The 21,745-nt window shown below is 38.0% G+C and overlaps 1 protein-coding gene across 4 annotated transcripts in view; it reads left to right on the top strand.

Annotated features, from left to right (window-relative positions):
* LOC120525944 (ankyrin repeat and SAM domain-containing protein 1A-like) overlaps positions 1–21,745 on the top strand; it is a 145,556-nt gene that overhangs the window by 27,517 nt on the left and 96,294 nt on the right. For all 4 annotated transcript variants that reach the window (XM_039748674.1, XM_039748675.1, XM_039748673.1 and 1 more), the window contains exons 5-10: positions 3,357–3,479; positions 3,673–3,830; positions 8,387–8,449; positions 15,540–15,651; positions 19,605–19,648; positions 19,940–20,051. In XM_039748674.1, coding sequence (XP_039604608.1) covers positions 3,357–3,479; positions 3,673–3,830; positions 8,387–8,449; positions 15,540–15,651; positions 19,605–19,648; positions 19,940–20,051 — 612 coding nt within the window. The remainder of the gene's footprint in view (positions 1–3,356; positions 3,480–3,672; positions 3,831–8,386; positions 8,450–15,539; positions 15,652–19,604; positions 19,649–19,939; positions 20,052–21,745) is intronic.

Here is a 21,745-nt window from a genome sequence, read left to right as displayed (position 1 = left end):
ATAGACTACTATTTAGGGCTAATTTCCTGTCTTGTGCCAGTGCTTCCAGGATAGGTTTCAGCAACTCACAACCCTGAATTATATTAAGCAGGTTTGTAAACATGTGTATGTATTGGAAAATAAGTAAACAACAAGTGTGACCTTCCAGCTGGTGTCATCCAGAAAGTCTATTTGGGAACAAAAAAGTTGTTTTTGGTAGAGAGGGGTTCATTCTCACTCGCAGCACAGATGTCTAAGGTCACATATGTTGGGAGGTGAATTATGCTGAAAAAAATGGTAGGGTCAATGTGGATTTAGGGATTGCCCATCTCTTCCTACATCCCAAGGAAGTGTGTGTTAAATGGCTGTGTGTGTTTATGCAGGAGTGCCCTGCAAAGGAGTGCGCATAGTCCAAGGCTGGTTGCCATTTACATCCTGTGCTGCCAGGATAGGCATCCTGTACCGTTGAACATAAACTGAGTAAACTGCTTAGAATGTGGATTAATGGATGGTCTGATGGACAGGCAGGTAGACCGACAGACAAACTTCTAAAGTTATGTCCATGATATTCACAAAGATTCTTATTTCCTTGTTTGGCTTTTTTCTTTTATTATCAGTATTTGAAGTCCTTTGTCAGTTTTCTTGTTCAGTTGTGAAATACTGCACTTTAAAATTGTTGCAACTGACATCTTTTTGCTCATATCATTGTATTTTTGAAGCATGAACAAATCATTAATTTTTATTCCTGTTTTATTAACTTTATACTGTGCCAGGATTTTCAAATAAAATGCATAATTCATTAAATCCCTGACATTCAAGCCCTGATTTTATACAATGTATGTAGCTTCCTTTCAGTAAATAAATCCTTTTGTGTAGAAAGTCTGTCAAATGACATGGCTGCAATAAGCCTAGCACCATCAAAGCACATTTTAAGCCTTGCGTCCTGTTCAGAGAAACAGAATTGTCAATATCTTCTTAAGCTTTTTTGCTGTGGTGTTTCTTCATGCTGCCTTTAGTTTGCGTTCATTACAGCCCTTATAATTTGAAAACGCCTTGCTCTTGATTGGGACCCCTTACCCTTACTTTTCTTGACTTCACCAAAACGTTTCTGTTAAGTAATTCAGAAGGTTTTCTTTGCCAGGAATTCCCTTTCAGTTGCAAGCTTTGGCCATTGTTCAGTGAAATATCTTTACTCTGATGTTGTTGAGAATAAAGCAAGCAGTGGGTTACTTGTCATTAGACTCTTCTGATATTAATGAGAATATTACCTTGGATGTTTAATGCTACTTGGTCTTGATACTTGACTTCTAATTTTTACTTCTCAAGTTTGGCAACCCTACTTTGAGGTAATTAGGTTTGTATTTTGAGTTGTATCAGAAAACAGACAAGTTAGGGGACTGACATATACAGTGTATCCGGAAAGTATTCACAGCGCATCACTTTTTCCACATTTTCTTATGTTACAGCCTTATTCCAAAATGAATTAAATTCATTTTTTTCCTCAGAATTCTACACACAGCACCCCATAATGACAATGTGAAAAAAGTTTACTTGAGATTTTTGCAAATTTATTAAAAATAAAAAAATTGAGAAGTATTCACAGCCTTTGCCATGAAGCTCAAAATTGAGCTCAGGTGCATCCTGTTTCCCCTGATCATCCTTGAGATGTTTCTGCAGCTTAATTGGAGTCCACCTGTGGTAAATTCAGTTGATTGGACATGATTTGGAAAGGCACACACCTGTCTATAGAAGGTCCCACAGCTGACAGTTCATGTCAGAGCACAAACCAAGCATGAAGTCAAAGGAATTGTCTGTAGACCTCCGAGACAGGATTGTCTCGAGGCACAAATCTGGGGAAGGTTACAGAAAAATTTCTGCTGCTTTGAAAGTCCCAATGAGCACAGTGGCCTGCATCATCCGTAAGTGGAAGAAGTTCAAAACCACCAAGTCTCTTCCTAGAGGTGGCCGGCCATCTAAACTGAGCGATCGGGGGAGAAGGGCCTTAGTCAGGGAGGTGAACTAGAACCTGATAGTCACTCTGTCAAAGGTCAAGAGGTCCTCTGTGGAGAGAGGAGAACCTTCCAAAAGGACAACCATCTCTGCAGCAATCCACCAATCAGGCCTGCGTGGTAGAGTGGCCAGACGGAAGCCACTCCTTAGTAAAAGGCACATGGCAGCCCACCTGGAGTTTGACAAAAGGCACCTGAAGGACTCTGACTATGAGAAACAAAATTCTCTAGTCTGATGAGACGAAGATTGAACTCCTTGGTGTGAATGCCAGGCGTCCCGTTTGGAGGAAACCAGGCTCTGCTCATCACCAGGCCAATACCATCCCTACAGTGAAGCATGGTGGTGGCAGCATCATGCTGTGGGGATGTTTTTCAGGCGCAGGAACTGGAAGACTAGTCAGGATAAAGGGAAAGATGACTGCAGCAATGTACAGAGACATCCTGGATGAAAACCTGCTTCAGAGCGCTCTTGACCTCAGACTGGTGTGATGGTACATCTTTCAGCAGGACAACGACCCTAAGCACACAGCCAAGATATCAAAGGAGTGGCTTCACAACAACTCTGTGAATGTCCTTGAGTGGCCCAGCCAGAGCCCAGACTTGAATCCAATTGAACATCTCTGGAGAGATCTTAAAATGGCTGTGCACCAACGCTTCCCATCCAACCTGATGGAGCTTAAGAGGTGCTGCAAAGAGGAATGGGCGAAACTGGCCAAGGTTAGGTGTGCCAAGCTTGTGGCATCATATTCAAAAAGACTTGAGGCTGTAATTGCTGCCAAAGGTGCATCGACAAGGTATTGAGCAAATGCTGTGAATACTTATGTACATGTGATTTCTCAGTTTTTTTATTTTTAATAAATTTGCAAAAACCTCAAGTAAACATTTTCACATTGTCGTTATGGGGTGTTGTGTGTAGAATTCTGAGGAAAAAAATGAATTTAATCCATTTTGGAATAAGGCTGTAATATAACAAAATGTGGAAAAAGTGATGTGCTGTGAATACTTTTTGGATGCACTGTATATTCTTTTAGTATATTCTAACTTCCTTCATGGCAGTTAGCCCCATAGTAGACTTTTTTTTTTTTTATAACTGAAACAGTAATAATTTTGTGTAAGAACTGGAGCTGTTGTATAGAGTGTGCTGTTGGTATTGCTTCAGCCAAGCTGATCGTCTGTCTTCACAAAAAAGTTCAAACACTAGAGTGGTCTGGAGTTAGAAGTTTAAGGATATGTGTGTGGGATGATAGAACTGTAAGATCCCAAAAAGAATGCAGAAAGCTTATTTTTGTTGCACATGTGTTGGCTTAAATATTGACTTTGCAATTACTTCAAAGTGCTTAAATGCTTATTTCTCTCATTTCTCCCCAGGCCATGTGAGTGGAAAACCTCCAGACACTGAAAAAATATCCTCTCATCCTATTCCTCCCCCTCCTCTTCCTCCTCTTATTCCTCCAACTATTAAGCAAGATGCTGTCAGTCCCAGGTCAAAAGGTGGGTAACTGGTAATAAAGAGAGATTGTTGGCTTCAGCTGAGTAAAAATATTTCTGAGGTCTAGATGTTCACTTTCTTAAACAGTAAAATAAAATAGACATTACTGTCACCTTGGCTTTTTTACTTCTTAGAAGTCATGTTTTTGCAGAGTTGTCTCTGTCCATCAGCTATCTGCTTGTGTGTGTCTTGCAGTGAAGATGGAGCGGGAACTTTCAGATCTAATTACCCAACTAGACGTCAGGCCCGAAGAGGAATGTCCATATGAAGCTCTGTTTGAAGCCACGTCCTGCCATTCACTGGACAATCTGGCCAGTGGCAAGTCATCTGATCATGAACCCACTGGAGAAAAGGTAAGAGGTGGGCAGTGTATTCTAGTTCACTATAGGCCAGGTTATGCTGATGAAGTGTGTTATGTGTGCCATCCCCAGGTCAGCTTTGACTTGAGTGGTACTGTCAATATGGATGTATTAAGATTATGTGAGTAATGTATTACTAATAAGTACAGACTTATAAAAAAAGACACAGAGTGTATGGCAATGAGCAGAGAATTTAGTTTGACATGAATCACCTTGAGGCAAAGACAAGACAGTGGAGATCACCACATGATATACTATTGTGAAACAAGACTCAAGGTCTTTAAAGCAGTGTTGAACAACTTTGTCCTGATGAAACTTATAAGAGTTGTGGGCTGCTATTGCAGCCAGACTTCATTTCTTCCTGGTAATGCCTGATCATGTCCTATAGTTTCCTTTGTGGTGGACGGCTGGCAGCTCAACCTGGCTGGGACACTCAAAGAGTAGAAGGATGGGGGAAGGCAGCAACTTTGAGACACTGCCTCCCCCAGGACTTTAGATGGCTATTTCCCTGCAGCATAGCAGTGACTGAATTCCCACAGGGCATTATGGGATCTGGAGTTTGGCTTCACAGCCCTGCTAGGTACCATGGGTGCCACTAGGTGACGCTGCAGGAAGAACTGGGGATAGCCTGGATGTACTCCCAAGTTATGAGGAAGGAAGCCCCAAAGTACTTCCAGGCTGAAGAATAAAGCAAGTTCTCCATCTGACCTGGAAGTTCTGGCAAGTCACGTGAATGTAAGAGGAGAAGCACTTCCGGGTCAAGCTCTATATTATAAAGGACTGCTCTAGACCCAGCAAGCAAGCTGGAGTCGGGAGGTGTTTCACAGAGCTTGCTGGGAGGTGTGGAGGAGAGATTTGTTGTTATTATTATTATTATTATTATTATTGTCGAATTGCCTGTGTATGGTGGTGGTGCTTAAGGGCACTATAACAGGAAGGAAAGAAGTAAAAAAAAAAAATCTTCAGTGATTTTACCCTGTGTGCAGTGTGTTTGTTGGGTTGAGAGGGGCAACAATGACCCGTAGCATCTTACACCTTTTTAATGTGGCAAAACCTTTCATTTGTCCAACATTTACTAATATTTAGAAACATATTACTTTTTTTATATCATTTGTATGTTTATTGGAACTGCATTAGCAGGTAGATCAACAGTGTCACAGCATCTACTAACATACTGCATTGTCAGAACTACACTATTGAGTGTTTGTTTTTGTAGAAATAAGAGGATGGTCTCAAATGAAGCAAATATGATTCAGTGATTCTTTTTTTAAGTTTAAGTGTAAAACATTTTTTGAAATTGTTAAAGAAAAAAAAAATCTGAATCGTTTTTTTTAATTGACCGATCCACTGTCATGATATTGGTAATTGATATCAGCCCTAAAAAAAATCCTGATTGGAGCATCCCAACTAGAGACTCTGTATTGGCTTTGTGTGCATAAGTGTTCTGATGTTGCCAGAATAGTTCTGGTTTCCTTTGAGCCCGAGTTGAAATAAGAAAATGTATATACAGTATAAAAAAGCTCCTGCTTTGGCTTTTAAGACTTTCCTCATATATATTTCTGTGTTCACGTTTAAAGTGGAAGTTGTCTTCAAATTGAAAATCTCACAATCGTTTACTTACCTTGATAAATAATTCAAAGTCAAGATACTCTGGCGATTTCAGCCTGATTTAATTGTATTTCAGTATTTTAGAAGCAGGTCAGAAGCCTCAGCCTGTGCACTCCAGTGGTCCGTAAAATTAGGCTTTGTACAGAATGTGGAAATCTCCATGCAGTGTTTTTGAATGCTACAGTAAGTCACCTAAACATAAATCCACGTAAAATTGTAAAAGTTACTATGCATTAATACATTTTGAATTTAACCATATATTTAAAAAAAATTCCATATTCCCAGTGAATATGTGTATTTAGTTGCACATGTATACTGCAGTTCTTTTTTTTTTGTTTGTTTTTTTTTAATCATTTTTGGCCCTGACCATTATTTTAATTAGTTTGAAGGTTTTGGTTAGCCTTGATAGTTCAGAAACATTTCAGTACCAAAAGTCACTGATGCAGATTTAGCGTACATACTTTGTATGTTATGTTTTAAAACAGTCACCAATGCACATGTACTGTTTGAACAGATGTCAATTTTTTTTTTTCTTCTCGTGTTGCTTGCACTTGACAGGGTACACTGTCAGTGCCTGACTCACGTGATCGGCACTGCCCATTGTGTTATTGTAGCCTACCACAGCACAAGTTATAATTAACATTTAACATTCCCCTGATGTGATGTGTGACTGACTTTATTCACTTTAATTACCATCTGACTTGGTCCCTCAACTGGTGTAAAGTATTGAGTTCCTCATCTGCCCAGAGCTTGCTTTGCGCAGCATGTAGAACTTGATATGTTCCCGAATGGATGACATGTACTGTATCCAGGACAGCCTTTCCTTCTAACCCCTGTCACTTTAGTCAATACTTGTGCCATGATTGGGAACATAACATTTTGCATAGTTTTGAAGATCACCTGAGGCATACCGTACAGTTTGTACAGTTTTGGTGCTGGCTGATTGGCTTTGTCATAGTCATAGTTATTAGTGAAATGCAGCCATTTCCTAATAAGTGAAAAATGGCACTCACTTATAACTTTGCCAAAAATGGATGGTTGTGCCCACTACGGTTCTGCTTAACCAGAGGCACAGAATCCTTTGGTTCCATATTAAAGCATTAACTTTGGTATTTTTAAAATTAAACTATAGGCCACATGTGTTACCTGTTTATTTTAAATAGCAAATTTAAATTCCTTAGACTTAGTGTTCACATAATGAAAATGTATTATGTCAGATTAGGTTAGATAAACTTTATTAATCCCAAGGGGAAATTTAGATGCATAAAGCATCAGAAACATAAGCTAATACTCAGACTTACGAGGGGAAAAAAAAAAATCAATCCGTAGATAGATAAATAAAAAATAAATAAATGTGCAGAAATTGCATACTGAGGTTAAAGAGTATAAGCATTTATTTTGGGACCTGAGGAGGAAACATTGAATTGTGTGATAGCAGCTAACAGAAAAGATCCCCAGAGACGCTTCTTAGCACATCGTGAAAGAATGAGCCTGCTGCTAAAAGTGCACCAACAGAAGAGAACAGAGGGGAATTTACATGATGGCATTCAATTTTGGCACCATTCTCTTTTCCACAACAGCTTCCAGTGTGTCCAGGGCTCGCCTTGTGATGGAGTAGGGTTTCCTGATAATTTTGTTCAGGTATTGAATCTCTTTTGAGCTCAAGTTGCTTCCCTGGAATACAACAGTGTTGAAAAATACACTGACTTGTTTTGAAATACAGTCTGCTCTAGTCCTTCTGGTACAATGCCACTGATTTGTCAGACCAGTCCAGTTTGCTGTTTATGTGATCCTCCAGTTAACTACCACTTCTACGTCCTCTCCCTGTATGGTGACAGGTCTTTAAGGTTTTTTGGTATGCTGGAAGTCCACCATCAACTCTTCCGTCTTCTTGACGTTGACTTCCAGATAGTCCTCCCTGCACCATAAGGCAAAGTCCACTTTAAGCATCATATATTCCTAAGTGTCTCAATTATTTAATACAGCCTATGATGATGGAGATTCTGAGAATTTTTGTAGGTGGCAAGCACTCATATTACACCGGGAGTCTGTTGTGTATAGGATGTAGAGGAAGAGAGACTGGAGAGCAACAAGTAAATAACAAATAACAACAAATAATGGTGAAGTCATCATAAAATGCAAATGTCAAAAGTGATTATTAATAGATTTCTAATAATGATTCTTCAACTAATAGAGCATGCTGAACCTGTTTTAACGTTTTGATATCTTGCTTTTGTTGAGTGGTTACTTATTATTTTTCTTTCTTTGCCTTCTAGATGTGATTGACTTGTAACTTATTATAATGTAGTCTCAGATGCAGTTTAAAAAAAAAAAAAAGCTTTGTGATGTCCCTGAATTACATTTTTTTTCTTTTTTCAAATACTTTTGTGTTCATCCAACTAAGAAGCTTTAAATGATGGTTTAAGTGTGTGTGTGTGTCTGTCTGTCTATCTATCTATCTGAATTTGGCTGTGCTTGGCAAATGTAGCTTTGTATGCATATGTTATGATTGACACTGAGCACTTGAAGCCAGATTCCATAGGAGGTAATGGAAGTTTTTGGTATGGTTTGTTTAACATATAAATGCTCAGGATTTAGCATGGTGTCAAGTGAGAATTTTAAAAAGCCTTTGTAAAGTAAGCAAGAGTGGCTTACTTTAAAGCCTAAGCCTTTAATTTGAAGGTCCTCCATGGAAATTGACTCTCCTTTTGCTTAAAGGTATTTCTGAAAAGAAAAAAAAAGCAAAACAAAGTTTTGAAAATTGTAATTCATTTGAGTATGGAAGATGGGCAGTGTCTTCTAAGAGATAACATTATTCTTGCCAATGCTGATCATTCATGTTACTGAAAATGATTGAGATACTATGGTTTAGTATAAACTGTGTACGCGTTTTTGTTTTAGGAAGCAATAAAAACATTTTTTTTTTTACTTTTTTACTCTAGAAAGAGAGGCCACCACCTCCATCTCAACCTCCTCCAGAAGAAGAGGAAGAGCAGCCAACAGAGGTACCGTTGAGGGGATGTTTTACAGTAATGTTTTGACATACTTAATTTGCTCCTCTACATTTGTTATTAACTGGCAATTAGGGTCCCAGCTAATTTTTGTACATTTTGGTTTATCTGCTTTATTTGCTCTAATAATTCTAACCATTGTATTTAATTCTGCTGAGTATTTCCTGGCAGTTTACTTGTTATATGTTCTATTGGATTAATTTGAATTCTGAAGGTTGCTTGCCTAAGGATATGAGATCAGACTCAGGCGGCGTATGACTATCAGAGATGTTTATAGTCTAATAGAATTTACTATCAGTTGTGTTCTTTCTATTTGTAGTATAGTATTAATTTGCTAACATGTTACATTCTTCTGTCACATTGTTTCCATTGTAATGTTTTATTTATAAGGAGCCATGTGGTCCTGCTACCTGTGACCATCATTTTCCCAGGGAAACAAAGTTTTGGCCATGACAGCATGTTGACAACATCTCTATGCGCCTGCTTTTGATAAAATATGAGTAAAAAAAGCTAAATATCACAGAGGAATTTGAATGGTCAGAATTGTTTTTTGTAGACCATGCTTTCCTGCATCTGTTTGAGGTGAAAGGCTAAAAAAAAACGTAAAAAAACAGATTGTCATTTGCAATATAGGATATAAGTAAGGGTGTTTTTAAAAATTATTTGAAAATGTAACGGCTTGTGTCTGCAAATGGTCTGCTGTCATCGATGAAAGCTGAATGATTTCTTTACTTGGAATTCAATTATGTTTTAACAGTCTGTATACCAAAGGGTGGTGAGTAACTGACATGTCATTCAACCAAGGCAGCCCACTACTATATGTGTTTACTCCATGTTTTGATAAACATGCTAGTGAAATTACCGATATGCTATGGCCCTCTCATTCCCAAATCTGAATCCAACTGAACATTAATCAATGATGTGGTAATGGTAGTCAAGTCATGAATTAAATGAGCTTCTGCTTGAATAACTAATATTTTGGTGACACATGGTAACCTATTTCCACATTAAACATAAAGGAAGGAACACAGGGTGATGTACAAGAGTGAAAGAATATATCCTGTGCAGGAGGGTCAGTCTTAAGGAGACTGCAAACTGCAAAGTGGTGGCCGGGGAAAGCGTAGTACAGGATGGTGGTCTGTACAATGACATTGATAATCAAGAAGAAGAGGTGGAGAGTGAGGGGAGAGCCAAGGATCAAATGGTGGAAGATGAAAAAGGAAAACTGTAAGGTGGATTTCAGGGAGGAGGTAAGACAAGCACTGCATGACAGGGAAGAGTTACCAGATACCTGGGCAAGTACTGCAGAAAGAGTAAGGTATACTGCAAGAAGGGTGACATGTATGGCATCTGGACAGAGAAAGAAGGACAAAGAAACCTGGTGGTGGAATGGGGAAGTACAGGAAAGTATACAGAGAAAAAAGTTGGCAAAGTCTTCTTTGAAGAAGTGGGAATGTCAGAGAGATGAAGAAAGTAGATAGGAGCACAAGGAAATAAGGCACAAGGTGAAGAGAGAGGTGGCAGAGTCTAAAGATAAGGTGTATGAATTGCATGAGAGGTTGGTCACTAAGGACGGAGAAGAGGACCTGTACTGATAGGCTAGACAGAGGGACCAAGTTGGGAAAGAAGAGCATCACATTAGTGTGATAAAGGATAATGATGGAGAGTGTGTTGAATAGATGGAAAGAGTACTTTGACAGGTTAATGAATGAAGAGAATGAGAGAGAGAGAGAAGGTTGGATGATGTGGAGATAGTGAACCAGGAGGTTTAATGGATTAGCAAGGAAGGAAGTAAGGACAACAATGAAGAGGATGAAGAATGACTGTTGGTCCCATTGACATATTGTACCTGTTGAATTATGGAGGTGTTTAGAAGAGATGGCAGTGGAGTTATTAACCAGATTGTTTAATGCAATATTGGAAAGTGAGAGGATGCCTGAGGAGTAGAGAAGGATTGTATTCTTACCAATTTTTAAGAATAAGGGTGATATGCAGAGCTGTAGTAACTACAGAGGGATAAAATTGATCAACCACAGCATGAAGTTATGGGAAAGAGTAGTGGAAGCTAGGTTAAGAAGGGAAGTGATGATTAGCGAGCAGCAGTATGGTTTTATGCCAGAAAGAGCACTACAGGTGACATGTTTGCTCTGAAGGTTTTGATAGAAAAGAGTAGAGAAGGCCAGAAGGGGTTGCATTGTGTCCTTGTGGACTTGGAGAAAGCATATGACAGGGTTCCTAGAGAGCAGGAGTTGTATTGTATGAGGAAGTTGAGAGTGGCAGAGAAGTATGTAAGAGTGATACAGGGTATGTACAGTACAAGGGAAGTGTGACAGTGGTGAGGGCGGAGAAGAGTGTCAGGAGTTATTTGTGACAGACATATACCAGCAAGAATGACGGGGAAAGGCCTACAAGATGGTAGTCAGACCAGCTACTGTGTGTTATAAGGGTTGAAGACGGTGGCACTAACGAAAAAACAGGAGAGCTGAAGGTGGCAGAGTTAAAGTCGTTAAGATTGGGTTTGACAAGGATGGACAGGATTAGGATTGAGTACATTAGAGGGTCAGCTCAGGTTGAACAGTTTGGAGACAAAGCCAGAGAGGTGAGATTGCAATGGTTTGGACATGTGCTGAGGAGAGATGCTGGGTATATAGGATGAAGGATGCTAGGGATGAATCTGCCAGGCAAGAGGAAGGATGGATGTGACAGACCCAGATGCAGAGGACAGGAAAATATGGAAACAGATAATTCTTTTATACTGTATTTAATTTCACAAATATAATAAATGGATTAAATAAAATGATACATTTTCAATTAGTATTACTACCCAAAGATGCATTTTTATTAATTATGTAACTACAGGGTCTTTGACAATGACCCTCTTTTCTTTTAACATACTTTTATAAGGCTGTTCTTTCATAGGGGCAGCACCTCAGCAAACTAGTCTGACATAACTTAAGCAAGCTTGGACTTGGAGATGGCAGGGATTTCACCTGTTAATTGAAGAAGACTATGTAAGATTTCCTTCAAGGCTGTCTATGCTTAGTGTTTTCAATAAGGGCAATAGCAGGAACAAATACGGTTGGAGAGTCTCTCCACTGGGTAAATAAAATAAGGGTAGTACATTGAGACTCATGCACAGGGGAAGGTAAGCACGGACCAAACTGATAAATATCCTTAGAAAATGTCAGATAGCACTGGTCAGCTCATTGCTTTCCACCTGTACCTTTACTATCCGACATGCTGATTGAGATATGCCTTTTCCTTTTCTGCACCACTAGTGGCACCTAGTAACTAAACACAAATCATAGAGGATAGCATCTTCAATGTAGGCAAAAATTGTAAGTTAAAAGTAAGATTATTAAAAAGGCTTCTTGTCTTTTACCACAACATTTAGATACCTCTAAGGCCAACTTTGAATGATTGTGTCTTTAACCCTAACCCTTCTCCTCATCAAAATCCCCGATCTGCAAGAAGCAGTTCATACATTTAAGCAATCCACTATCTCACCCTGTAGCTACTTAATTTCTGTCTGCATGGTGCAATGAGAAGTCATTGTATCCATAATGGCTAACACAGTACAACACCCTACTTCTGTGTGGTGCAGGGAAGTGTACCCCCTCCCTCCATCTGAATGACTGACAAAGGTTAAGCCTGCACCTTTTTTGCTATTCCTAGTAAGTGTACGTTACAACAAATTATTGTTTAGCTTCACTGAACTTTTTAAAGACTATTCACATTTGCCAAAAACAAAACAAAATACTATTATATAGTAAAGCAGGTGTCTGGTAATAAAATTAATCAGTCACTGTCACTGGAGTTTGAACAAATTATTTTTTGGCTTTGAGCCTAGTTTACCAAAAAAGATTAATGGATTTCTTTAGGTTTTGCCACTTCAAATTGCATGCCCGTATAGAAGTAGCTCAGTGCCTCTGTCTAGATTCATGAGAATATCTTTGGAGAAATGTTTAAGGGTTTAAAGTATTTAGTTTACTAGGGAAAGAAAACAATGTAGTTCATCATAAGAAGGTGCTGTTAGATTGGTCAATGGGAAATTTGGACAGAAAATAAATTATTATTGTTATTAAATATTAGCAAGATGAATTCTTTGGGTGAGTGAGTCATAGCATTTGCAGTACAGGTATAATGTTTAAAGGGGCCAATGTTAAAAGCTCTGGAGAGTGGACACAAGGTTCAAAAGTGGAGAAGAAAATCAACAGTGAGGGAAAAGAAACCAGCAGTATAATGGTGTTAGGTCAAGCTGCACATTGTTGACATCATTTACCAGAAATGGGAGTGTGCCACTGTTAAAAGTGGTTTGCAATGCTATTTAATATAACTTTGATGTACAGTATTTATCTGATTACGTAACATACAGGGGTCGGATAAAGTAGGTTTACAATTGTTCATATGGAAAAAGACATGCAGGTTATGATTGCTACACTCGAGTACACTTTAATAATAGTAAATAATAAGAAGACAAATAATACGATAAATAATACAAGAATAAACTCTCTCCTACCTTTACCTAACCCTATATACACTGTGTGCACAATTATTAGGCAAGTGAGTATTTTGACCATATCATCATTTTTAATGCGTATATTCCAACTCCAAGCTGTATTAACTTGAATGCTTATTGGATTTAAGCACGTCAGGTGATGTGTATTTGTGTAATGAGGGAGGGTGTGGCCTAAGGAGATCAACACCCTATATCAAGGTGTGCAGAATTATTAGGCAGCTAGTTTTCCTCGAGCAAAATGGGCCAAAAAAGAGATTTAACTGACTCTGAAAAGTCAAAAATTGTAAAAAGTCTTTCAGAGGGATGCAGCACTTTTGGAATTGCTAAGATATTGGTGTGTGATCACAGAACCATCAAACATTTTGTTGCAAATAGTCAACAGGGTCGCAAGAAACGTGTTGAGAACAAAAGACGCAAATTAGCTGCCAAAGATTTGAGAAGAATCAAACGTGAAGCTACCAGGAACCCATTATCCTCCAGTACTTTCATATTCCAGAGCTGCAACCTACCTGGAGTGCCCAGAAGTACAAGGTGTTCAGTGCTCAAAGACATGGCCAAGGTAAGGAGGGCTGAAACCCAACCACCACTGAACAAGAAACATAAGTTGAAACATCAAAACTGGGCCAAGAAATATCTGAAGACAGATTTTTTTCAAAGGTTTTATGGACCGATGAGATGAGAGTGACTCTTGATGGACCAGATGGATGGACCTGTGGATCAGTAATGGGCACAGAGCTCCACTCCAACGTGGAGGTGGGGTACTGGTATGAGCTGGTATTTTTAAAGATGAGCTAGTTGGACCTTTTGCATTGAAGATGAACTCAAAATCAACTCCCAAACCTACTGCCAGTTTTTCAAGACACTTTCTTCAAACAGTGATACAGGAAAAGACCATGATTTTTATGCAGGCCAATGCTCCATCACTTGCATCGAAGTTCTCCACTGTGTGGCCAGCCAGTAAAGGCCTTAAAGATGAAGGAATAATGACATGGCCCCCCTTCCTCATCTGACCTAAACCCTATCGAGAACTTGTGGGCACTTCTTAAACGCTAGATTTACGGGGGAGAAAAACAATACACCTCTCTGAAGAGTGTCTGGGAGGCTGTAGTCACTGCTCCACAAAAAGCTGATCGTCAACAGATCAAGAAACTGACAGACTCCATGAATGGAAAGGCTTATGACCGTTATTGGAAAGAAGGGTGGCTATATTGGTCATTGATTGATTGATTTATTTTTTTTTAAATGTCAGTGATGTTTATTTGTAAATTTTGAGGTGTTTGTTTATTATTCTCACTATAACAGATGAAAATAAACAAGTGAGATGGGAAAATTTTCATTTTTCCTTTAGTTGCATAATAAATCTGCACACTAATAGTTGCCTAATAATTGTGCGCACATATGTATTCCCCCGATGATGTTCACACTCACATTTCCGTTGTGAAACATTCAGGTTTCAGGTTTATTAACATTTTGGATTGACTGATAGCACTGTGTTTGTTCCATATTAAAATTAATCCTCAAAAATACAACTTGCCTAATAATTCTGCACTCCCTGTATGCTGAATTTGCATGCTTACCTTGTGTTTACATAGGTTTCCTCCAGGTACTTTCTTCTGTCATTTTAGAGTTTCCTGAGTCTGATTCTGCATGGAGTATCTGCAAATCTTTGCAACCCCAAAATAAGTTCAGAACTGGACTAACCAGTTTAATTGTATAGCTAGTGGGTTAGTTCCTAATTTACCATCACTGTGTGCATCTACATGTGGTGCAATAGGAATGCACTTTAAGTGGTATTGTATAATACTTATGCTTTCGTATCACTCTATCATACAGTGTTAACTTCTGAAGTAGAATATTCAGTGTGCTGTAGCATTTATTTATTTTTTGCTTAACTGGCAGCCTTGATGGCACATTGGTTTGTAATCATGGCTCACACCGTTAAATACATGACTTTGAGTCAAGGTCCAAAGGTCATCTCCCTATATCTGTGTTGGCTTCACTTAGGGGGACTGGCTTCCTAATGGATTCCAGTGTTGTGCAGTTAGGTTTTTTGGTATATTGGTAAAAGTGAATGTAGGAGTGTATCTCTTTTTTTTTCTCATTTATTCCAGGGTTGGTCACGATTCAGTCACAGATAGGTTCCATACCACTCTTTAATACAAAAAGTGGGCTTCAAAAATGGAGGAATGCATATTGGTTCTAATTTAGTGTCCCAAAATTGTGTTGTCTTGGGAGACTTTTTATTACCTGCCTGCTGCCAGTGCTTCCATGACACATTTTATTACATTTTTTTAATCTATTTTTTACTTGCTTTTCCACAAGTTTTTTTTTTTGTGCTGTGTGCGCACACAATCTTATTTTTGCCTTTAACATACAGTATGTTTCTGCATGATCTGCCTTGTAGTTTGTTCCATCTTGGACCCCCAATTTGCAGAGTATGAGCAGGGATGTGCTTTCCCATTACCACTTGTTTTTACTTTTTTTTGTTTTCACTCTTCTTCTAAACTTGTTATCATGTGCCAGAGCCTTTCTTAAAAATGCTAGTGACATATCTTTGCTTCCTAGGCTTTGTATATGAACAGCAAGAGCAGTGAGTGTGAAGAAGAAAATCCTTACGAGCTACTGATTTGTGCTGAGACGAAGAAACCATCTGCTCAAGACTTCAAGCAGAAGAAAGGTGCGTTACTACATGTAGCCACTAGGGGGCAGCAGCTACTTTTTTTTCTGGCTGATATGTGCACTTAATCTTTTTATTCCTCATGTCACCTCCATTTCTAAACAACCTGAAATGCCTTGTTGTTTTTGTTGTTTTAGGTGGCTAGCATGGCTGCTTGCTAGTCTCCTAGTCTTTGTTATTCTCATGCACAGTATGCTTTTTTTATAAACTGTGCTGCCTGGTCATCCTATAAAGTATATTTACAGAGGACTAGAGTCTATTTGAGAGCATATGTCAGTTCTGAGCACTCATAAATCTACTTTTATGTTGTGTTTTCGAATTATTAACTTAAGTAGAGAATAAATTGACTGTGGCTCCCGATACCATGGGGCTTTGCCAGTGGCTGTTAGCAATCCTAGCATAGATCAATAGTAATTTAGCACTGCTGTAGACTGTGGATTGACTGGGTAGTTTCTCTAAAGAAATGTATTATCCAAATAAAATAACATTACTGTTTGTTTTTTTCCTGAGCTTTAAGGAATAAAACTTTTATAACCATGAAGACATGATTCTACATTGATTAAATATATGAACACTATCTTCTGGGCTTTTTTTTTTTAAATAGACATTTTCATATTACAGTAACATTTTATGAGCTGTATAGTAGTATACGTTGGTTTTAGGAGCACAACAATTTACCAGGATAAAGAAACGGGTTCATTTACCTGTAATGAGTTGGTCTTTGTACCCTTAGTGTGTTTTCACACTCGGAATAGTGCCAAAGATAGAGTCATTTCTAATTGAACATTTAATATAAAAGACCCCATACACAAGATAGGAGTAAACAAAGAGAGAAATTAAACAATTAGAACAAAAGAAAGGAAAACAAAATTAAGCTGCTGACCTGTCTTCCTTTACTAGTTTTTGTTGCTTCTGTGAGTAAGAATTGTGCTCCATCATGCTTGGCTGGTTACTTGAGTCAAAATGGTTGTGCTGATTCAGATGAAGAGTGGTGGAGAAAGAAGGTTAAAAAAAATAACACTACAAATTTAAAAACATATCTTTCCAGGAAGGCTTTTATACATTATAAAAAGAAACAACACATGCAATTAAATGTTCAGTGCCATGTAACACTTCTGTTGTGGAGGTGGGCAACACACCATGCTAACATCTTGCATAAAATATGGTCAGATTAACATGGCCTGGTCAACGTACAGAAAACAAAGTGTAAAAGTTCCAGAGCGTGATTGTGCATTCACAACTGAAACTCCTTTACACAACCTTCAGTTGTGGATCATATCCTGCCTCCTGATTTGTTTTAAACTGCACATGGGACAGTGAAAATGTACATCTCTCTTGCGGCCTAAATTACATTTGCAAAACAACAGATATGAGTCAACCAGGTACTGACAAGTTTCAAATTATACAAAAAGCACACATACCAAATCAGTATACCTTTGAAAGAAATTGTATTTCTTAAGTGAATATCCATATGCTTTTGTACTTTAGACAGTTTTGCTGGTTTAAACACATGTGATGGACAGAGTGGACATTGAAATTGTTTGCAGCAGGCACTGCATCTTTGGAGGAATGGCTTAGAATCAGTACAAGAATAAAGCATCACCAAGAAGATCAAGAATATAAACTCAAAATGGAACTAGTTCATTTAAAAACGAATGCACATGCAGAGGCACTTAAACAATGGGTTTTACTGGATAAAAGTACGTGCGCAAGTCAAGGTAGATATACATTACCGGTGAGTTTTAGAACACCTCAGTTTTTCCAGTTTTTCTTCACATTTAATCAGGTGAAATGCAATGAATGACCTAAAATGGTGAAAATGTAAGCAGTAAACTGCCAAAGGTTTAAATTTATAGTTTAGGTTAGCAAAAACTGGATACTACAAATGGGCCTCCTTCACGGAACAACTAATTGGTTATAACCTACAGATGTTCTGCAACAATTAAAGTTAACATTAAGCCTTGTATGTTGAAGCCGTTTGCACAGGTGTCCCAACTTGTGTTGATTACTTAAAACCCCTCTGTCTGTTTTAAAGCAGCGTTGGAACAGAATGTGTTACTACACCCTCTGAAGTACTACTTGAAAAATATTACACTGTAAAAAGTGTAATTCCAGTGATATTGTAATAAAACTGCAATTAAGAAAAGAAATGAGAGCATTATTACCAGAAGTGTGGGCCTTTCATTTAGAGAAAATAAAAAATAAATGAGTGTCAGTGAATACGGTGCCCTACACAACCCAAAGGCAATTGGAAACTGGAGGAGATCTGCCAGACCCAAAGTCCCAGTTCAATCAGAAGACAAGTTTCTGAGGGTCTGCAGCTTGCGTAATAGGCGGCTCACAGCATGACAGCTTAACAGTGGTCGAGAAAAGCAAGTCTTAGTTTCTACAGTCTACTGCCCATCAAATTCATCTTTTGCTGAGCGAATTTAACTATTTGAAATAATTTATACTGAATTAGTTGTATGTTTGCAGTTTTATTCGTTAAGGAATTGTTTGTGTAAATCTGTAGCTAGAAGTCAAATCTAAAGATAACTGAACAGTTCTTTTCCCTTATTTTGTATTTGAAGAGATATGATTGAAAGCTCATAGAAAATGTTTGGTTACATTCATTGCTACTACTGGCGATGTAGCCACTTCTTAAATATTAGATGTCAAGTACTTGTTTATGCAACGCGAATGTTGCATAACTTGGTTCAAAATGAAATATTTGATAAGGTGCCCTTTACCTAATATTTGATTTTGGTTGGAGAACTTAAAGGATACGTTCTGTATTTTTTCCAAGTCAGAGTTGTCTCTTCACAATCATTGTATATATTCATTTACAAAATAATATAGTGATCTAAAGTGAAGCATTTTTTTTATAAATTTAAATACATGTCTACTCAAATCACATGTTTTTCTAATGCTGTATGTACTCAAATCACATTTTTGCATGCAGTGTTGGTACATGTTAAACCACATACAGATTAAGCGGTTTATTGACAGATGTGCACTCAAATCAGATAACTATTTGTTTTACTAAATAGCATCTCCTATACACTTAAGTACCACGTTGCTTTCAGCTACATCTTTAGCACAATTTCAATTGCGTGTCTGCTTTAAACAAAATGAAAACAACTATTTATGGTCTCACTTTCATACATTGTTAGGTCTGCCATGAGTGTGCCGCCTTCAAGCATTGTAGTCTTCACCCGCACTTGCTTCTTCGATTCTGTGTCAACTTTTCTTTTCTCCACATGGATACTGGTGCAGGCTGTGTACCTATTACTCAGAATTACGTGAAAAAACATTGTAATGCCATTCTTGGTAATTGTATATATGGGCTTATGTAACTGAAATCATATACTGCATTACCTGAGTGGTGGGGTGATTCTGACATGGGCTGCTTTTTAGCTGTTATATTCTCCATTGTAATATTTTGCATAGTGTAAAGAGCATGATTTATTCAGAGTGGTAGCATGGTGCCTGCCAAGCAAGCAAGTTCCATTGTACTTTGTACACATGACTGAACCAATTGCCCCCTACATGAGTTTTATCTATCCTTGGAATTTTAAGCATGGCTACAAAATAATTCATCCAAACAATGATCCATGATCTAACCCTCTTGTCCAATTCAGGGGTTTTAGGGAGGCAGTGCTTATACAACAAACATGTCAAACTTGTGAAATGTTATATTTTCTGTATATCTGCAATGTGCTTTCATTTTTTATGAATGCTTTTCGGAGAAAACGTGTAGTCCAAGGTATAAAGCAACCAGTACTGCCTAAGTGGCAAATGTTGATAAACCAGGAGGTATACATAAAACCAGTGTATATATCACATCATTCCTGAAGGAAATGAGCTAAGAAGCGATGATATACAGTGTAACAATTGCAATTATTAATTATCTGAGATGAGCTTTACTTCTTTCTCAGCTATATATTCACTGATTTTACTTTTTTCTTTTGTAGATGTGGACAGCGTGCATCTGCCTTCTGCCACTGTTCTACCTCAGGTATGTCAGTAGATAAAAGGGATCAGAAGTACACAACTCAGCCTTACCTGTGCCATGAAGGGTGGCATGGTGGCTCATTCTTTTTTATTATCTGATTTTCTTGGATACAATTAATTGTTTTCTGCTGCTTATTCACAACTTGTGTTCAGTTAAATGTGCAAATGAGATGCTGAAGCTTCTCCTTCTCCCTTTTGCATGCATGTAAGGCTAGAGGTGCTGTGATCCCTGTTAGAAGTTTTTTCCACTTCTTAATTTGAATCTAATCTTTGAATGTTGTCTGTCTTTATACAGCAACTGAAGCCTGTTTTGCCATGTCCTGTGCCACCTCCTGGACACGCCTGTGCACCACTTCAGTCCGTGTCACAAACGTCATTTGTACAACAGACCTCCAAAGGCAATGCAGGTAAAGAGTAAAAGTTTAATTCTTAATCAAGGCCCCAGACTAAAACATGCGCTTGGAAACAACTTTCTCCTAAAGTTAAACATTTAGGAGCCAAATTACTTTTGTACTTGTCAAATTACAGAAACAATATTATCCATATTACACATGTGAATGACTTACTGTGTCTTCTGTGCCTGTATGTTTGTTCAGTTCTTTTATTGCCTGGTTCTTGCACTTGCCTATTGGAACAGAATCTCGACTGCTGATTGGACTTTTGCTCAAACTTTAAAAATTATGTGCATTTATTGGTTAGAACAGCAAAACTATACAGTCACAAACTGAGTGTCAGCTCGTCAGATTCTGAGCCAGTACAGGTATCATTGACCAACAAAATATCAGTGTCGCTTGGCCATTATGTATCCTCCTCTTCCTCTTATCCTGGTTGGGTTTATTCTCTGACTAAATCCATATTTAAGATTTGCTAATCTGACAGGACTGTTCACAGCTACAACAGTTGGTTATAACTGAGATGGAGTTTTCCTTGTCAATCCCACTTAGTGTTTGCACAAAGCTCCCAATAAATTCAGCATATGATTTGTCATTATCATATTTCTTCTATTCGGCCCTTCCATTCTATATTATTAACAAGGTTTGCTACATACATTTTATGAAAGGTAATTCCTTGCTTGCAGTCATACAGGTTTAATTACATTTTATTTTCAGTTCTTCAATAAAGTTCTTTTCGGCAGTTATATGGCTATTTGTCACATTGGCGACCATTGTAATCGCAGTCTGGAGTCTTGTTATCCCGTCATTAATAGTGAAACTGCTTCCTGCCTGTTTCTGCAATACAGGGATGACATGAGTTTTGGTTTAGAACCATCTTTTCCCTTACAATTAGTGCTAATTTCTTCTGGTGAATTCTTCCATGATTTACAACATAACAGCAGTAAGGCTGGGTAAATGCACACTGACAAAAACACTTAGGACATAACAGGTGCGGCAGATGTTTGCAGCTAGTGGATTACTGTTTTCATCCAGATCTCTGGGGAGAAAAGTGCAAGAACTTATTGTAGTGGACGCTTATAAAACCAGTAAAAAGGTTTGCCTACACAATAAAGTGTTATTAGCTTTATGTTTTATGCCTTTGAAGAGCTTATGGATACCTTTCCTGCAGAGCTAGAGGTGTCCAAATCAAGATGTGTTCAGGTTAAATATTTTTTGTCATTGTCAATACTGATATATGAATAGGTGCTGCATTTACACTTTTTAAATGTTTACACATAATGTGGTACAAGTTGCACAATTTGGTTATCTTTAAATTTTTTTAGTGTGTCTTCTCATGTTACAGTTTGTTTTTCCACATTTTCTTTATTTCATTTCATTTAGATTTAATAAAGTAATATACTGTATATCTTTGTACTAAATAAATCTGGCTTTTCAATAGGAAATTAATAATTCACTTCAGGCTTATATATATCACAATTTAAATTATGATCATTAGTTATCCTGTATATGTAATGGAGAAATTATTCACCAAGTGGGGTTTCCTAGCTGTGTGCATTTATTGACGCACAGACTGTTCCTCCATGCATTTGTCGGCACAGTTTTGTTGTGCCACCTGTTTGCAGTAAGGGGACAATGTATAGCCCAACTGTCAGCAGTGCAGTCGTATTACTCTTGTATTTATTTGAAGGTGGTTGGAGACTTGTCTA

This window comes from Polypterus senegalus, chromosome 3 (genome assembly GCF_016835505.1).
Source record: "Polypterus senegalus isolate Bchr_013 chromosome 3, ASM1683550v1, whole genome shotgun sequence".
Taxonomy (NCBI): Eukaryota; Metazoa; Chordata; class Cladistia; order Polypteriformes; family Polypteridae; genus Polypterus; species Polypterus senegalus.
Note: the sequence above shows the minus strand (reverse complement) of the source record. Positions and strands in the feature narration are given on the sequence as shown.